The 16,940-nt window shown below is 37.0% G+C and overlaps 1 protein-coding gene across 11 annotated transcripts in view; it reads left to right on the plus strand.

Moving 5' to 3' along the window:
- Positions 1-16,940, plus strand: part of ZMYM2 (zinc finger MYM-type containing 2) — a 90,863-nt gene that overhangs the window by 64,210 nt on the left and 9,713 nt on the right. For 7 of the 11 annotated variants that reach the window (XM_075082937.1, XM_075082946.1, XM_075082964.1 and 4 more), the window contains 9 exons: positions 740-912; positions 6,626-6,791; positions 7,740-7,774; positions 9,569-9,698; positions 9,870-9,988; positions 10,834-11,005; positions 12,712-12,819; positions 14,737-14,831; positions 16,026-16,194. In XM_075082937.1, coding sequence (XP_074939038.1) covers positions 740-912; positions 6,626-6,791; positions 7,740-7,774; positions 9,569-9,698; positions 9,870-9,988; positions 10,834-11,005; positions 12,712-12,819; positions 14,737-14,831; positions 16,026-16,194 — 1,167 coding nt within the window. The remainder of the gene's footprint in view (positions 1-739; positions 913-6,625; positions 6,792-7,739; positions 7,775-9,568; positions 9,699-9,869; positions 9,989-10,833; positions 11,006-12,711; positions 12,820-14,736; positions 14,832-16,025; positions 16,195-16,940) is intronic. The other 4 variants (XM_075083031.1, XM_075082980.1, XM_075082928.1 and 1 more) reach the window with 1 other exon arrangement.

Consider the following 16,940-nt stretch of genomic DNA (forward strand, 5'->3'; position numbering starts at 1 on the left):
CTCTCATTATGGCAACCTTGAAATTATGACTGCATAGCAAATGGAAAAAAAACCAAAACCCACCTGATGTGAAAAAAAATAATATTGATTGCATAAATATCCTACACAAATTTCATACGTAAGATCCTGTCATTACATAATTATTCTCAGTACTGATCATTGCTTACTTTGTAGTTACATTTTAAAAAAAAATCTCCTCAGTTCTTAGGTCATCTCTTGTACCCATCAGTGTTCTTAAAATAAATTAGTTGTCTTAAGTGGTTTGTTGTATTAATATGAATGAAAGTAGTAACAGAAGTAAGTTGATCGTTGAAGATAGGTATTATTATAGTGGATAGTGCTGTCTAGCTTAAAAATTCTGCTCATCATTGTCTGGATATCTAGCATTCTAAGGATGTGTAACTAAGCAATGTAATTCCAAGTCAAGACTTTTTCATGGGTCTCTATGGAATGAAAATGATGTATTTTTTTGTGACTGTTTATTCAGGGATTTGATAAGCCCAGATTCAAGCATAGTGTTTTGAAAAAGATGCAGACATCACGTGAACCCATAGAGTTGTGCAGGAAAGGTGTTCGGGTAAAAATGTCTTGAAATACAGTCCATTACACAACCTGAATTTGTCTGAAGCCCCAGTTGTTAGCTGCTGTTGTATTCATATAATTTTCAATATTTAACTCTTAACTGTGATATCTCTCTGTAAAAATTACTTTGTTCCTAATGTCTAAAATCTGTTTCCAGGCTGCAAGCTGCTATATAAACAAGACTTTGCAAGACGGTTAGGACTGAGATGTGTTACTTGTAATTACTGCTCACAGCTGTGCAAAAAGGGAGCAACTAAGGAACTTGATGGTGTAGTGAGAGATTTCTGCAGTGAAGAGTGCTGTAAAAAATTTCAGGACTGGTACTACAAGGCAAGTAACTCAGAATTTTTGACGAGAGCTCCACAGTTTAAAAAACCAAAAATGCACATGTGAGGATATCTCAAGGACTGTGCAGCAAATATGGCTTACTTCAGCAAAGCATTTGCTACACAATGAGCAAATGTATTAGTTTCATCATTTGCGTTTTCTTAGATCTTAGAGCAGCGTTTCTACCATCTGATTTTATTAACTCATTTGGCAAGGAAGTCTTGAGTTATAGAAAACCAAGAAACTACTATATATATTTGTTACTTTACAATTCCAATTTTTTCTCCTGAATTGATACCATATTTTTCTTGTCAAAACTTCTTAAATGTGTATTCAGATTGTTGAAAACGCTGTTAATAGCAGCTGGATGATACCTTGAGTGGACTGACGGTAAACTAGGTTAGCAGAGTTTTTCTTGTTCCTGTTTTTGCCTCCTTTTTTGCCTTTTCCCTTCTCCCCCAGTTCGAACTGCAGAGGCTTTGATTGTTCAGTATTTCCCAGTGGAAAGGATGCCAAAGGGAAAAGCAAGAGCAAATGGAGTTCTAATAAAAATTTAAAAAAAACAGATGGCATCTATTTCTAAATCTCTGGAAGCTTAACTACCTTGTGAAGCACAACCAGCAAAGAGTTCATGTTAAGAGGTTTTTTGTTTTCATTTTTTGAAAGAAATAAAGGTGAAATTGGACTGGGTTTAACCTGCGATTAGTACCATGGATAAAATATTTGATCTCTGATGTGAACATCCTGGAAAGCTACAGTGATAATATCAAAACAAGAACTACACTTGTGGATGCAATTGCCAAAAAGACAGTACAAAATTCATCACCTTACCAAAACTCTGTACACAGCCTGGAAGGCAATATAAAGCTTGAAATGTTAGAGGGCTAGATACATGTCCTGTAATTCAAGATGATCTACGTACTGTAAAAGAACTGAACCTGAAGACATATCTGATATTTTGGAATGGCTGGTTCCCGAAATGCTACAGCCAAACATTGTAAAGTCTTTATTTTGAATAATGTATGTAGGGTCATTTTAGGCATTCCTGAAAGAAAACTACTGAAGACCAGAACGTGTTTCTTCTGTCTCATGTGAAAATAGGGTGACGAAGTTTGGCTGCAAAGTTCTTAAACTTACTAAAATGTTAACTTCATACAATAATAGTTAATCTATATGCCTTAAAACTTGAGGTATGGGGTGAAATATATCTATGTAACAAATGCCTTCTGATAGAGAAGTTAAATAAAGCTTTGATGTGCTTTAGAAATCTCTTGGTGATTCAGCAAAGAATATAGTCTGGCGGTGTGCATACCAAACAAGTTTCATGCACATAAATTTATATGGAAGCTTGTACTCTGATTCAGATTTGAGAACCACTTGAAAACTCTGATTTCAGGGTATCCTTCTTACCTATCGAATAATGCAATAATTTAATTGGCCCATTAAGTCTGCTTAAGAAATGCTGTTGGTACTGTGGTACAGGAAAGTTAGACATGATGCCATAAAAAGGCAATTTAGTCTAAACAGACTTGCTGGTAATTAATGACTTTTGATGCTTTTCGATATTGAAGTGTTAGATATTTTTACTTCTTGAATCTTATGCTGGCTAGTAGAACTAGTGTTACATGATGTTGAATTGTTGATTGTCAGTTTTTCAAGTACTTCTTAAAGCCTTTGCCTAATTCAGTTCTGGTTATAAAAGTTTGGGTTTTATTACATGGGGAAGACATGTAATAGGTTTTGGGAAATTGTGTGTTTTGCTAAAATTGTCGTCTGTCTCTTTTTTTTATCCTTTACATCCTTGCTGATAACTCCTCCCTCATTTATGAAAGTCACTCCAGATATCTTAAATTTGGTAGTGCATTGTTAGCTTATGCTCAGACCTAGCCATAAATAGATAACGATCAAAACATAGGAAGACAAAATAGATAGGACCTCTCCCCAAATTTGTACTTCATTTGCTGTTTTGTCTGTTAGCTTCTTAGAAGAACAGTTACATATGTATGAGCTTTGTCTCATTTATGCGATGTCCAGTGTTATTTTGGAGTTTCAATGAACGTATACATGAAGAAAAATAAGTAGTAATAACCTAGTAATGTTTTAACACCAGCATTGTGTTCATTAAACAAGTGTTTGTCTCCATCTTCTTTGTCTACCTTTTTTTATGGACACATCTTTCTCATGTAGTATTAGCTGGACCATCTTAACTTTTAAGAATAAGTAATATGGGAAAGCTTCCCTGAAATCCAAAATTCTCTTCTCAAAAAGCCAGAAGAAGGTAGCAGTGGTAGAAGCGCAACAGACTATTATCTAGAAGTATTAGAAGCACATCAGACTTACCTAGAAGTGTTCTTCAAACCTAATATGAGGGATTGAAATATAAAAGAATAGTTCAGTCCTATCATCTGTTGGGTGACAGGTATAGTTACGAGTTGGTGCCAAGTTCTGAGGAAATTTCTACTGTGTGGTGTCCATGCTTCTCTTAAGACAAAAGGTAAAATTTTTGGTGTCTTGAGCTTAGCTCCCTAAGTTATTAGAGCTCCTCCTGTAAACTTCAATTGCATGCCATGGTTTGGATGTTAGTCTGAAAAATGCCTAGGAAATTTCAATATAAATATGTAATAGCCTGATGTTTGGTAGTTTCAGTCATTTGATGTTACTTATGCTAGAGCATTGAAAGTACCTTGAAAAAGAGTATACAGTTTTGAGAACAGCACAGAAATCTTTGTTTAAATATACATTGTGAAACATTGCTGAAAATACTACAGCTGAAGTGTGCTTTCAGGTCATTCAAGGCTACAGTGGAGTATTGACTGGACTGAGCATGTATGGTGATGACTCTGTTCAGTGCAGGTCAGGTGTCTTCAGCAAAGACTTAAGTAGGAGGTGGGGATCTACAGTCTAAGGCACAGAAAAGTTATTGTGGCTGGTGAGCTCAGTGATTGGCAATGGCAGTAAAATTTGAAGCAATGGAGCCAGCATTAATCTAAATGGTAAAGGCAGCAAGACAACCTTGGGGAATTTATCTTGTCCAAATTTAGCCATTGTATAGTTAGGCATCTCAATTCCAAGTAGGTGCTGTTTTAGAACAGTTGATCTCCTTTCTCTTATGATGACTCACAATCTGGAAACATCTCTTGCTTCCTAGTTATTGTGGATGGAACTCTGACCTAACCTTAGCTGCCTATTCTAATTAATACCAGTCCAAACCACTGGAGAACATATAGGAACAGGTCATCGGAGGATTAAAAATGTAAATAAAAGCCCACATGTGAAAATTGTGTTTTTAAACCAAGTTGGGGGCAAACACTAGTAACTTATACTAATCGCCATGTCTATTTGGACATGTTGAAGTTGGACTAGGGAAAAGAATTGGACCAAAAAGCAGTCATGAGTGGTAAAGGAGTTATGTACAATTGGAGCACAGAGAGTATAGGTGGACTTTCTGGAAACACAGAGATAGAGCAGACCTGAAGGCAGGTATTTTGGAGATTCAATTAACATGTAGTGCCAGTACCCCAAGTGAAAACATACGGAAAAGGCAAGGAAGGAAAAAGCAGAAGATTATCAATTCACACTTTTGCTTTCAGTTAATTTCATGGTGAGGGAAGTGGGGAGAGCAACCGGGTAGGAAGAAAGTTCAGTGCATGGAAGGGTGTCTAGTATTGACTGCAAGCATGATTATGGAAGTGTTAGAATTACAGTGTAGTAAATGTAGGGATGAGAAGTAAAGCATCCTTATAAAGGAATCTTGGGCTTGCTAAGGAATAGTAAGGAAGCAAAGCAAAAATTTTTTCACCTAAATACCTTAGTAGCAGAACCAGGAGGGGAGAGAAAACAATTGCAGGAAGGCTGTAGTGGCTGCATTTAGCAAGATTTGTCATCTTTTTCATACTTTGAAGGAGAAAATTGACCAGCAAGTGGTGCTTTGATAGTCGAGCAGTGTGCAGCAGGTCAGAATAGGTGGGCTTTTCTGTCTGTGGGTCAGCTGTCATTCTTAATCAGTGTTAGGAGGCTTGAGATATAAATTAGAGTGAATTACAGGATTGATTCCCCACCCCGACTGGTATTTCAGCCTTTCGGTGGCTTTGGAAGATGTGTTTGCATTGAAGGTGTGAGTTTCCCTAAACTGTTAAATCTAGGCTATTTTGGCAACACTCCACACTACTACTTCACTTCCTTCCAAGAATACAGTTTACTTGCTCTTTTGTCCCACTGGGAACATCTCTGCTGCAAAATGAACTGTGGATTAACATCAGCAGAAAGTCAAAGTGACAAATGTAACAACAATTGAGGGAGGATGGGGGTGATGCAGTGCTGTAAGGTCGTTCATCTTGTGTACCCTGCAGGTGCATAAGCACTACTGCTGACACCTGCACAGAGGAGGAAGAAGCAGAAGTACCTGCCCTTTCAGGGGCACCGGGTGCTTAGTGTGAGGTGATCCTGAAGCCACAGTTTTAATTGCTCCCAATTTAAAGTTGGTTATACTGTTAGAATCAAGTCTTTTTATATGTTATCTTAAATATTGGAAAATTACAACTAAGAGCTGCATTTCCTACATTGCCAGAGCATGGTGCCAGACTGTTAAAGTACAGAGAAGGAACTCAACATTTAATTACTTTTTAAAGTTTTAACTAATTAGTTGCAAGAACTAAGTTGGAGACACGTTCCTTTTTTTGGTTTTTTTTTTTAAAGCCATTAGAGCCTTGTGCATAACTGCAATATTGTGTATGGTTTTACATATTAATGTTTTATGTTGCATAGAATCATAACTTCCCGCTATCTCTCCTGGCTATATTATTAGATTGGCTTATTTTGATACCTGAGCTTTTACTTTAAGGACTGCTTTAGGATGGAGGTTGCAAGCAATACCAAGGGGAACAGTAGAGCAAACAATTCTTTGCTTACTTGAAGATCTGAAATTGGGGCTGCCACTGTTCAGACAATAATTTATAGCATGGCTGATTATATTCAGTGGAATCTATTTTGGAGAAAAACAATGTCTGTCTTAGTGATTCTCATGAAATTATATAGGCTGATGAAAAATATATTACTTATATACAGAAGAACCAAGTTTTGAGTTCCAAGTTATGTGCTAACTAGATTTTGTGGAAACCTCTTTAGTTTGAGGGCTATTGTTGCTTATAAGTTATAGAGAAACTTCAATGAACTAAATAATTGGAATCTAAAATTATTGTCTAACCACTAAAATAGTGGAAAAACAAATGTTATTTACACTAAAGGAGAGGTGATTCTGTTTGTGACTTAGAACAAAAAAAAACCCTAAACCAAACTTGGGGGCAGGAGAACCTGTACTTGTCCTCAGTTCAAGAGAGTCATTAAGGAGTCTCAGTCACTTTCTGCTCTTGTTTTGCAGAATGCTTCCGTGGAATTAATTAAAATTGATGCATAAAATTAATTTTTTGCTGACTGCCTAGAAGTGAGTAATTTTTAAAGACTTAGTAAAGACTTGGTGAAACAAAGCAGATCCATTCTGGGTGTTAACTCCCAGCAAACAATTGAAAATAAAGTGACAAATGTGCCTGTACCTACAGGGTAGAAGGTAGTGTAACTATCATAGAACCTACGTGAGTGAAACTTAACTGTATAGCAGTAATGATTCTTCAGTACCCTTAAAAACCTAATCTTTTAAAATGTAGAAGTAATTTTTTTCCAAGGCTTGTTTAAAAATGTCAAAATCTTCCTTTGCATTAAGGCTGCACGATGTGACTGTTGTAAGTCTCAAGGAACTCTCAGAGAGAAAGTGCAGTGGCGTGGCGAAATGAAACACTTTTGTGATCAGCACTGTTTGCTCCGTTTCTACTGTCAACAAAACGAACCAAATCTGGCAACGCAAAAAGGACCTGAGAACTTACACTATGGTATGTTCTGCTTCACGGCTGCTAAATGGCAAACAAGATGCTTCATTTAAATGAAAACTTTAAAGCTGCGTGAATTATTTATTTGTTGTAATAAACTGTGCTAGAGATTGCGCTTTTTATTTTATCATCAGCGGCATCATTGAACTGCTTGCTATGCTTTGTCTTGGCTCTTTATTGCTTTTTCAAGAGCTGAAACATTGTCAGGTAATCAAACAGTTTTGTAATCACTTTTTAAACATCTTCTTAGGTTAAGCATAATTTTAGTGTTGTATCATCATGGGGACAGAAAATGTTTTCCTCTTTAATTGTGCTCTGGTTTGTCATTACTTGCTCTGTGGAAACACTTCCTTTCAAAATATGTTTTGGTCACAGAGAGCAGATAAATGCACTGGGAATGAAAAAAAGGAAATACATTAAATGGAACTAAAAGGAAATAAATGAAATGGAAACTAAATGAGAATGGAAGTATCTAGATAAGAGGAATATGTTGGGGGGTGTTTTGTTTTGGGGTTTGTTTTTTTTTTTCTTGCCAGTAGATACTGTGTAAATTTGCTGATGGGGCTGAATGCGTGTTTACATGGTTTAAATGATAAGTCGGGCAAAGTTCAAATAAATCAGCTTTTAAATTTAATTATAGCAACACAACTTCTTTGTATGGCCATTTTCATATTTGAACATTTTGGTATTTACTTTTCTGAAAGAGGCTATATTCACATCTGGATGGAGAGCTGATTTAGCATTTGCCTTTGTGTAAGGTTCAGTGCTGGATTAGTGAGGTGCCTATGAATGAGAAGTTTTGTGTGCAGTTCTTACCTGCAATACAGTACTAATCAGTGCTGTTAATTTAATGTTATCCTGACGATAGATGTTTTCTGGGTTGCTTACTGAAATTTGCTTTGATTCTGAAAAAGGGAAAAAAATTCTAAAAATGTTTTTTTACATTTTTAGATCAGGGCTGTCAAACCCCACGAACAAAAATAACAGTAAGTACATATATTTAACACATATGTAACAGAATTACATGTATTTAAAATGTGAGATCCTGGTGGCTTAAAGGGATGCTATTAAAAACAAAAAATTAGTATCTTTGAAGGATACTAAGCTAAATTTATGGAGTTTTTTGGTCTTTTTCACATCAGTAGTTGAAATTCATTTTTTAAGTGTTCATATTTTGTCTTTTCAATGTCTTCTGGGAAACCAAACCATCACCATGTATTTATTTTATACGTATAGGGCATGGAAGGGTTGCTTAAAAGTTAATCCACAAACGACGTGTATCTCATTCACATGTTTAGACTTGTTAGGTGTATTTATTGAGTGTAGAAAGGGAAGAGGATTTCACTGGTCAATTAGAATATTACGGTTGTATCTCAGCTTTGAAGGGCTTGAAAATAAAGGTTCAGATCTTAAATTATAATTCCAAAGAACAGAATAATTGGTGCTCAAGATCTGATAAACTTTGTTGCAGGTGACAGAGTAGGGAGGCATCACCTTTTGCAGGTTCACTGTCTGGGAGGGTGGGGCTCGTCAGTGGAGCAGCAGCCTTCATTTTGAGGTTCAGTTTTTGTCAGCTTGTCAAAAGTATTATTTATGTATTTTTTTTCAGTTAGCTTAGTGTATTTTTTTTAACCTTATTTTTGTTTTCATTCATCTGTTAAATGGGTGATCTCAGAAGTGTCTATTTTTCCATTAAAATATTGACTCACCTTTTTAATGCAAATAGCTTTTGTAAGGTAAATCTTAGATTTAAGTGAAAATATTTTGATAGCATTATAAACTATATTAATGAAAAACACAGAAAATAAGAGTGTTTAGGTAACTAGATATACCACACAAGCTACGCTGTCATGTTAAAAACATCTAGTGTTTTATGTTTAATGATGTTAACTCCATCCATAAATTTTTAAAGATCATATAAAAGCTATGTGTGATACAATTTATTTTTATATTCTAGAAAGCATAAACCTGTTAAAGTCTACTGCTGTTCTTATGACTTGATTTTCTTTACATATTTAAAAAGATATGTGGGGCTAGTCTTACTACATATGACCAAATAAAAGTGACAGTCTGTTTCTTTAATCAGGTTCTAAAACAGGTGCTAGGGGACAAAATCCGTGTCTGGAACAAGAGGTTTTTTACCTGTTGCCTGTAAGGACGCAGTTTGAGCATTACATGATGTTCCCAAGTATTTCTGTTCACTACTGTAGAGCCAGCAGGGGGCGATAGAAGTTCATATTTTAGTATTAAAAAATTGTTTAGAGATATTTTATGCAGAATTATTTTTTCTTAGATTGGACTGTTGGATTATAGCATAGTTGAAGAAGGTTAGAACTTGAGCCAGAAGTTTGTTATGCTATTTACAGTGAATTCGTTTTACTTAAAAAATTATTTTTAAAGTTACAAAATAGCATAAATTGCACTTTCATTTAAACAAAAATATAAAAAAGAATATCTTAAGAGTGTCTTAAATTAAAAAAAAAAAAAGGAAAAAGAATGGAAAATTAGCCAGAAGTTGTTTATCAAAGTGCTAGCCCTGACTGAGCAAAATACAACTATGTTACATTCCTGGCAGTAGCATCTCATTACTAGAAATGTGGAATAGCTTGCAATTAAAGAATGATCGTTATAATAGTTGGTGCTGTTGTATTGTGCTGTTGTGAGCTTCCTCTTCAGTTTTTCATACATGAAAAGTATGAACTGATACATTTAAATCAAGAATGTTCTGTTGAAATCAGTGTCGTGTAACTGTGTGGTCTCTTTTATTTGCTTGTGTGTAGGGCTCAGCACCACCACCTTCTCCAACACCTAACAGAGAAATGAAGAACAAGGCAGTTCTTTGCAAGCCTTTGACAATGACGAAAGCCACATACTGTAAACCTCATATGCAGACAAAATCTTGTCAGACAGGTAACTCTTAAACTGTACTGGAACTACCCGTTTCTTCATTGGAGATTTTTTTACCTGTTACTGTCTTGGAATATGTTGCAAATATTATGATTTTTTTTCCCCCTAAACTGCAGGTGTAAAGTATATCTAAGTACCTGGCAGTGTTTGCCTTTTTCTTTTTTCTTTTAATAGAAGATGATGATTGGAAAAAAGAGTATGTCCCAGTGCCTATTCCTGTACCTGTCTATGTTCCGGTGCCTATGAACATGTATAGTCAAAATGTTCCTGTTCCTACAACGGTTCCTGTTCCTGTAAGTGAGACTTCAGCTTCACTTATAATTTGGCATCCATTCACAGGCATGTGCGGGACCGCTTTATACATTTTTCATTCTGGTCCATCTAAAGGATTGCAGGATGCTGAGGCACTATTTATTGAAAAAGTATTAGAAGTCTGACAGTGGCGCTTAATTTCCTGATTGTTCTTTAGGAGCTATATGCCTGCTTTCCGTGTGAAAATCTGGTGCTACTGAACTTCCTAGGAACAATTTAGGAAAAAAGGAGTGGTACTTTTGAGTTTGCTGAATAAGCATTAAACAGCAAGATTTGTTCTGGTAATGGGGAAACTGAAAGAATGTGTTGGGGAGACATGGCAGAGCAGAATAAACAGAAGGAAGGAAAACAGAAAACCCAAACCTTGTGCCAGCAAAAGAAAATAACTCTAACTTAAATTGATTATTATTTATGTACCAAATCTGATCCAAATGGTGGAAAAAACCCCTGAATTTCTAAAATTCTGTGTTTTGCAAGCAAGCCGCTGAAACAGGATGCTGATTTGTCCAAACTGTTAGTCTGAAGTTATAGTCAGGCAGATTTGAAGCTCCAGAGTCCTTTCTGTTCTTACTTTGACCCACTATATTTTGTCATATTTAATTTTTTCTGCATCCTTTCCTGCTCTCTGTTCTCTTCTCAACCATTTATATTGAATTTTTAATCTCTCAATATTTTTTGTTAGCCCACACTTAAGTAATATGTTTCTAATCTGTATTAACTCTGTCTTTTAGAAGTGGGGTGTAGTTTATTTCTATGTTGACTGCTGTTGATGCTTTGTTGCAGCATTTTTTCCTTTCTAATTATCTCTTCCTCCCTGTCTGCATAGGTACCAGTTCCAGTTTTCTTGCCCACTACCCTGGATAACAGTGAGAAAATCCTTGCAGCAATAGAAGAGCTGAGAGCAAAAGTGCCCTCAAATCCTTTGGAAGCTGAGCTACTGAACTTGTCAGGGATGGTACCTGAACATGATGGAAAAGCTGAAGCTTCTGATGTAGCCAGTGAGTTTCCTGCTGAGTTTTTGACTGTTTGGAGCGCTGGATTGTGTGTGTGTGGGTGGGGTGAATCAAAAGAAGAGTTAGGGTTTTTTTTTTATTTTAGCCAAAGATTCTTTGAGTACAACAGTGCTATTTATTGGGTTCTTACATTAAGTTGAAATCTAAATTATTTAAATATTTCTAAAGATCATTTTAGCACATTTGAAATACAGAAAACTTCCTGAAGTCTGTTGCGTGACTTCGGTGTGCTGTACCAGACCTGTCTTTAAAAGCACAGGCATTCCCTTTGCTTCTCCCAGCTCCCTGGCTGATGGCAAGCAGTCATCCAGGATTGCAGGCGCATGTTTTCTCAGCATAACTCAAAACAAACCAAAACCAGTCCATTCTTCTTCCCAGAAAAGCTCAGGTCAAAAGTTTAGGGAGAGTGATCTCTGTAGCTGTGTCTTACAGGTGTGAACACAACTTTCTCTGAACCAGGTGGGATATGACAGGAGTCTGATCTCTTTGTAGTAACACGTTACTAGGCACATTTTATATCTGGTGTGGGGAAGTGGGGACTGCCAAAACTACGAGAAACTTATGTTTCGCAAGTGGAACTGTGGTCAGCAAAACCAGGTGACCTAATGATGCTTTCGCCCTTGATTGACCCTGACCTGCAAATATCATCTCTTTGAAGGTAGTAATGCATCAGCTGATAAATCATTGGGGATGTGATGCTGAAATGGCTTGTAATCCCACCACCTCACCTCAAAGGAGAGAAGTGTCTGGGACAACTTTACAGCTGGAGATCAAAAAACCCCATATATCCTGTAATGATGTTTTTGCAGTACACATACCTCTTTGCCACTCTTTCCCAGCTCTGACTGCCAAAATCCTCAAGTCTCTTCTGTGTCTTCCTGGGAGAATTTGCCTTCTCTTCCAAAAACTAGATTTTAAGATTTTCCCATGACTCAGGTGAAATTTGGGGTTTTTTTCAAGCTCTTTCAACAGATGTCTCAAAGGGTCTTGATAAATGACATGAACTTATGCTTTGGGCCTAGTGTATGGGAAGCCAGTCGTGCTGCAGTCCCAGGAGGCTTATTGTTTTCCAAACTGGATATTTCTGGTTGTGCTGCAAGGTAGACGTTTGCAGTTCCTTGCTCTCTTTTGCTAAGTACAGCTAGCTGAATGAGATCTGTGGGATCAGAGCTTGCTCGTTGGCAGAGAACTGACTTTGGAGAAATCTGTCTTTGTCAGAAGTTGGAAAGAGGTCAAGCTCTTGTTTGTCTCTGCCTGCTTGCCTTGTCTGTGTTTGTAGGATCTCTTTCACAGACTTGAAAGCCTGTCCTGTTGCAGGCAGGATCATGTAGAAAAACAGATAGCTACGTTTGTCGAGCTTGTTTGAGTTCTGTGACTGGTTGGTATGATCCAGATTCGCCAGCATTTGATTTTCTATACATGTGCTTTGCTGACTCATCTTAATGAAGGAGGACAGATGGACTAGTAAGTATCTTTCCTGTTTGAAGGAAATCAGATTGGAGATGTAAATAAGAGCAACAACAAAAGCTAGGATGGTGATGAGCAGAACAAGCAGATTTAGAACCACTCAGCTCCTAATGTTCTAAATCTGTCCTGTTTTGACTAATCCATGTGTTGGTTAAAATAATGAGAGTTGTTTGGTTGGGGTTGTTGTTTTTTTGTGGTTTGTTTGTGTTTTTTTTTTTAAACAGGTGTGATAGTTGAGTCAAGTCTACTGAACTCAGAAACAGGGGCACGGACAAGCTTGCCTGATGTTCCATATGAACCAGACCTTGATATTGAAATAGACTTTCCAAGAGGTATTTTTTCTGTCATTTTAATAAATACTGTGAAATAGACATTGTGAGCAACCATTGTACTTCGTTTCATCATCCTTTCAGAGGAGCTTTATTTGACTGCAAGATCCACTTGACTGACTGTTAGGTAAAACTGTCATGTCTTTGCAAGACTGGGGACTTCTGAATTAGTTCCTCCATCTTTCTAAATACAATATTTGAAACAGAATGAAGGAAAGGGGGGAGTTAACCTTTCACAAATGAACTTGCCTGCATCACTTGGTTTTGGACATGGATTTAGGAAAGCTATTTCGAAGGTTCATAGTCTCAGGTGGCATGTGTCATGGAAAACAATAATGAATGCATCCTTCAGTCATCAGGTGTTTCCATGGGAAATGGTGGTTTAGAGCAGAAATTACAAAAGAGCAAATTTCCTACTCAGGTTTGTTAGAAAATTGCAAGCTGGTATGCTGCACATCACTTGTGTTACCTTTTAATACCTTGTTAATGTCCGTATCTGTATTTGAAAAAAGTAGTGTTATTTGAATGAGCAGGGAAATCGCTACTTTGAGACCTTTCTTGAAAGAAGGTCTTGGGTTTATGTATTAAAATTCCTACCACTCTGCAGAATACAGGCAACAGTGTCTGTTTCTTTTTACCATGTCCTAATCAATCCAAGGTCCAAGAAAGCTCCTGGCTGTAGCTAGTGTCTCCCTTGACATAGCTTCCCTTGGACATACAACTCTCACACCTCCCCAGATAGCTTCTCTATCTGATGTTGAAAGTCTGCTTTTGCCTTGTGCCATAGATATCCACACTAGAAGCCCAGACCAGGTTTCTCAGTTTGATCTATGTCTAATTTAAAGATTAAGTCTGACCTTAGCCTTAGAAAGTTTATTAGCCAGATGCATACTAGGTTTTTAACCCTCTTTATAAGTGAGGCTTGTTACATGAGAAAGAAAGAACATGGAAGAAAAAAAATCATCAAAGTGGAATAGTAAATAATAGTGGTTTGTAATAGATACTGATGATGCTGAAGTGCTTCTGAGATAAGATTCTTTGTGGTAGCCAGAGGACTGGAGTTTAGTCTGGGGCAGAGTTCTTAAATCCTTGCATGTGAGTGCTGTTTCATCTGGACCAGTTCAAATGGTGGTGTGAGTAGTAAGGTGGTGAAATCAGACTATCAGAAGAGCATTCAGTTTTGTATGAAGATGTTGGTGGCTAAACCTTCTTAAAGTAAAGGTGGAACTTCCAACACTAAATCCATTCATATGTTGTCTTATTCTGCTGTATTGCCTGAAATAGTCCTTCATCCTACCCCTGGAATGTTAAGTAACTAGTATTTTGACATACTACTGTATATCTGTTTACTGAAGTTACTGTAATATGCATCATGAGCTAGACTTCCACTATTTGTATAAATGTAGACTAAAACCTCTTTCTCCGAAAGAGTTTATATTCTGATACTTAATGTTTTTAACCAAGTATAATGTGGTATCTAAAATGTAAAACATGAATAGAAATTATGGAAATACATGAACAAAAGTGTATGTAGTAAGTTAATTTGTATTTTTTCCACTCATAGCTGCTCGTTCTCACCATAACTTAAACTTCTTAATACCAAAGACTCCCTAGGCAGGAAAAATTGTGCTAGGGTCCATAGTAAGAAGTGCTGTCTTAGTGACTTGAGGTAGTGCTTGAAAATGTTGAGCATTGTGTCCTTTACAGTTGGTTTGGAAATAAAGATTTTGATAGCTTTGCCTCACTTTTAAAATAAGAATAGCTTTATTTCCTCTTACCGAAATCCAGTCATTGGTAATGTTTATATGTGTGCTTTTGTGGACCCCTTATGTTAATCCACACTGATAGAGTTAATTGTTTTTTCAAACTAATATTATTCAAAGGATGTTTAGAAATAGGTTTCTGTTAATGTACTTTCAGCAACTGAGGAACTTGATACAGAAAATGAATTTTTGTTACCTCCTGTTTTTGGGGAAGAATATGAGGAACAGCCAAGGCCTCGGTCCAAAAAGAAGGTAATTTTGTCATGCTATTAAAAAAAATATTAAAAGCACAAAATTTAAGCACAAAAAATATGCTAGGGTTTGGGTTCTTTTCAGTTCTCATACTGCTCTAAAATGCGTTACTGCCTATTCATACCTAATATCCTATCTTTATGATGTAAATTGATATATTTCAAAAAATAAAATTATATCAGTCCTACGTCTGTTTCAGTTAACTGTTGAATTTAATAGGAGAGTTGTTTGTGAATTCTGATCCCATTGTTGCTTCACTTCAGTAGAACTGTTGATGTAATGCACCAGTGTGTATATACTTACTGTACTCTTAGTAATGCTCTTCTACCTTCTGCTTTGAACTAAGTTGTTTTGGTTTAATGTGATACTAAAATGGAAGAATGTTGGCCTTACCATGGCTTATATGGGAGCTGTGTAATCTCATATATAAAATAGGTTTTTTTAAAATTATTTGCTTGTAATTTCCCCAGATTTTCTTTTCAGTTAAAATTCTTAGTTTAGACATTGCAAATAAATTAGCCATATTCTTTTATTTAGAAAGAAACTAACAGGAAATAGTTTCTGGTGCCTGCCTGGCACAAAGCTGAAATGGTTTCATTGCAATAATTGCAGTAGATATCGCAGCTTTAAAAAAGCAGCGAACTTCTAATAAAACTTTCTAAGAATAAATGTGTCTTTCTAGTTTTAAATTTGGAGCCTAAACTGTTGGTATTATCCGCTGGACACTATCCACATATCCACTGCTGGACATGCTTTCATTTGGGACCAATGTTGGCTTTTTCCATTGATGGGTTCAGCTGAGCCTAAAAGTTGACTTTCTGACATAGATTTGTAGCATCTTTAACTTCATGTGCATTAACACAATGAAATCCTATAAATACCCTGAATTATTTGGTGCATCATGTGTTTGTTGCTTAGTACGATATAACCAATACCGCAAGTCCATTATCAAAAAATATTCTGTCTGTGTTAGGAACCAGTCTGAAAGGCAAATTAGAAATGTTTGTCAGCTTAAGTAAATGCTGTCCTTAGAAGTATGTTCAACACAGAAACTACCTACTGAATGAAGCATGTGTTTCTTTACACTGAACATTCAGTTTGTAATTTGGCCTGCAGCTTGCTTATTCTGCCCAGCTCCTACATTATTGCTGTCAGCGGCTGTTGGTGGCATTAACCACTGTGTTTCAATGGCAGGGAGTGAAGAGGAAAGCGGTGTCAGAATACCAGTCTCACGATGACAGCTCTGAAAACTCAGAATGTAGTTTTCCATTCAAATACACATATGGTATAAATGCATGGAAGCACTGGGTGAAGTCTCGGCATTTAGATGAAGAGCTTCCAGAATTAGAGGAACTGAAATCAAGTAAGTATTTCCAAAAATCTGGCATCCAGATTCTTATTTGGTAGGGAGAATTGCTGTATTCATCTGACTTTCAGCTGGCCTTACGCTAGCAGAGGGAAGTTTTCACATGTTCCTAATGTTCCCACAATGACTGGGATTATTTTACCACAGACTTGCCAAACTTTTACTTCCTAGCTTTCCCTACTTGGTTCAAAATGCTGGGCCTCACACTTCTTGAGCAAGCCAGGACAGCACCTTCCTGGCTCTTCTGACTTTCTGTGACCATTTTGATATTTCGTTTGCATCCTGTTTTTCCTCATATTCTAACTCACCTTGAGGTTCACACCTTTTCTGGACTTCTAAATTGCAAGGGAGGGGCATCCTACTCTCTCCTGGGAAGAGGTCTTCGTCTGAGGCTGGCGTTACCTGGCTGTGGAGCTCTGACATGAGGTGGCCTTCGCTCCCATGGAGCCTTGCTGCTCTTTCTGCAACACTCCTCTGTGTGTACATTTGTACTGTGAGGGAAAAGGGGGATTGCTGCCACTTCTGCTGTTTTTCAGCTCCCGCACACGTCTTTGCACCCTTGCATTATGCTGTTGGATCTTTGGAAACTACCATTTCCCCTGAAGGTCTCCCTCTACAGTACTGTGTTCACTTCAGCATCTTGGGTCGCTTCTGTGTCATCCTCAGCTGTGCATGACAGTACCTTTGTCAGTGGATGATACTGCATTTGGTTTATTAGAATTTACTCGGGTAGCCTTGTTTAT

This window comes from Phalacrocorax aristotelis, chromosome 1 (assembly GCF_949628215.1).
Source record: "Phalacrocorax aristotelis chromosome 1, bGulAri2.1, whole genome shotgun sequence".
Lineage (NCBI taxonomy): Eukaryota > Metazoa > Chordata > Aves > Suliformes > Phalacrocoracidae > Phalacrocorax > Phalacrocorax aristotelis.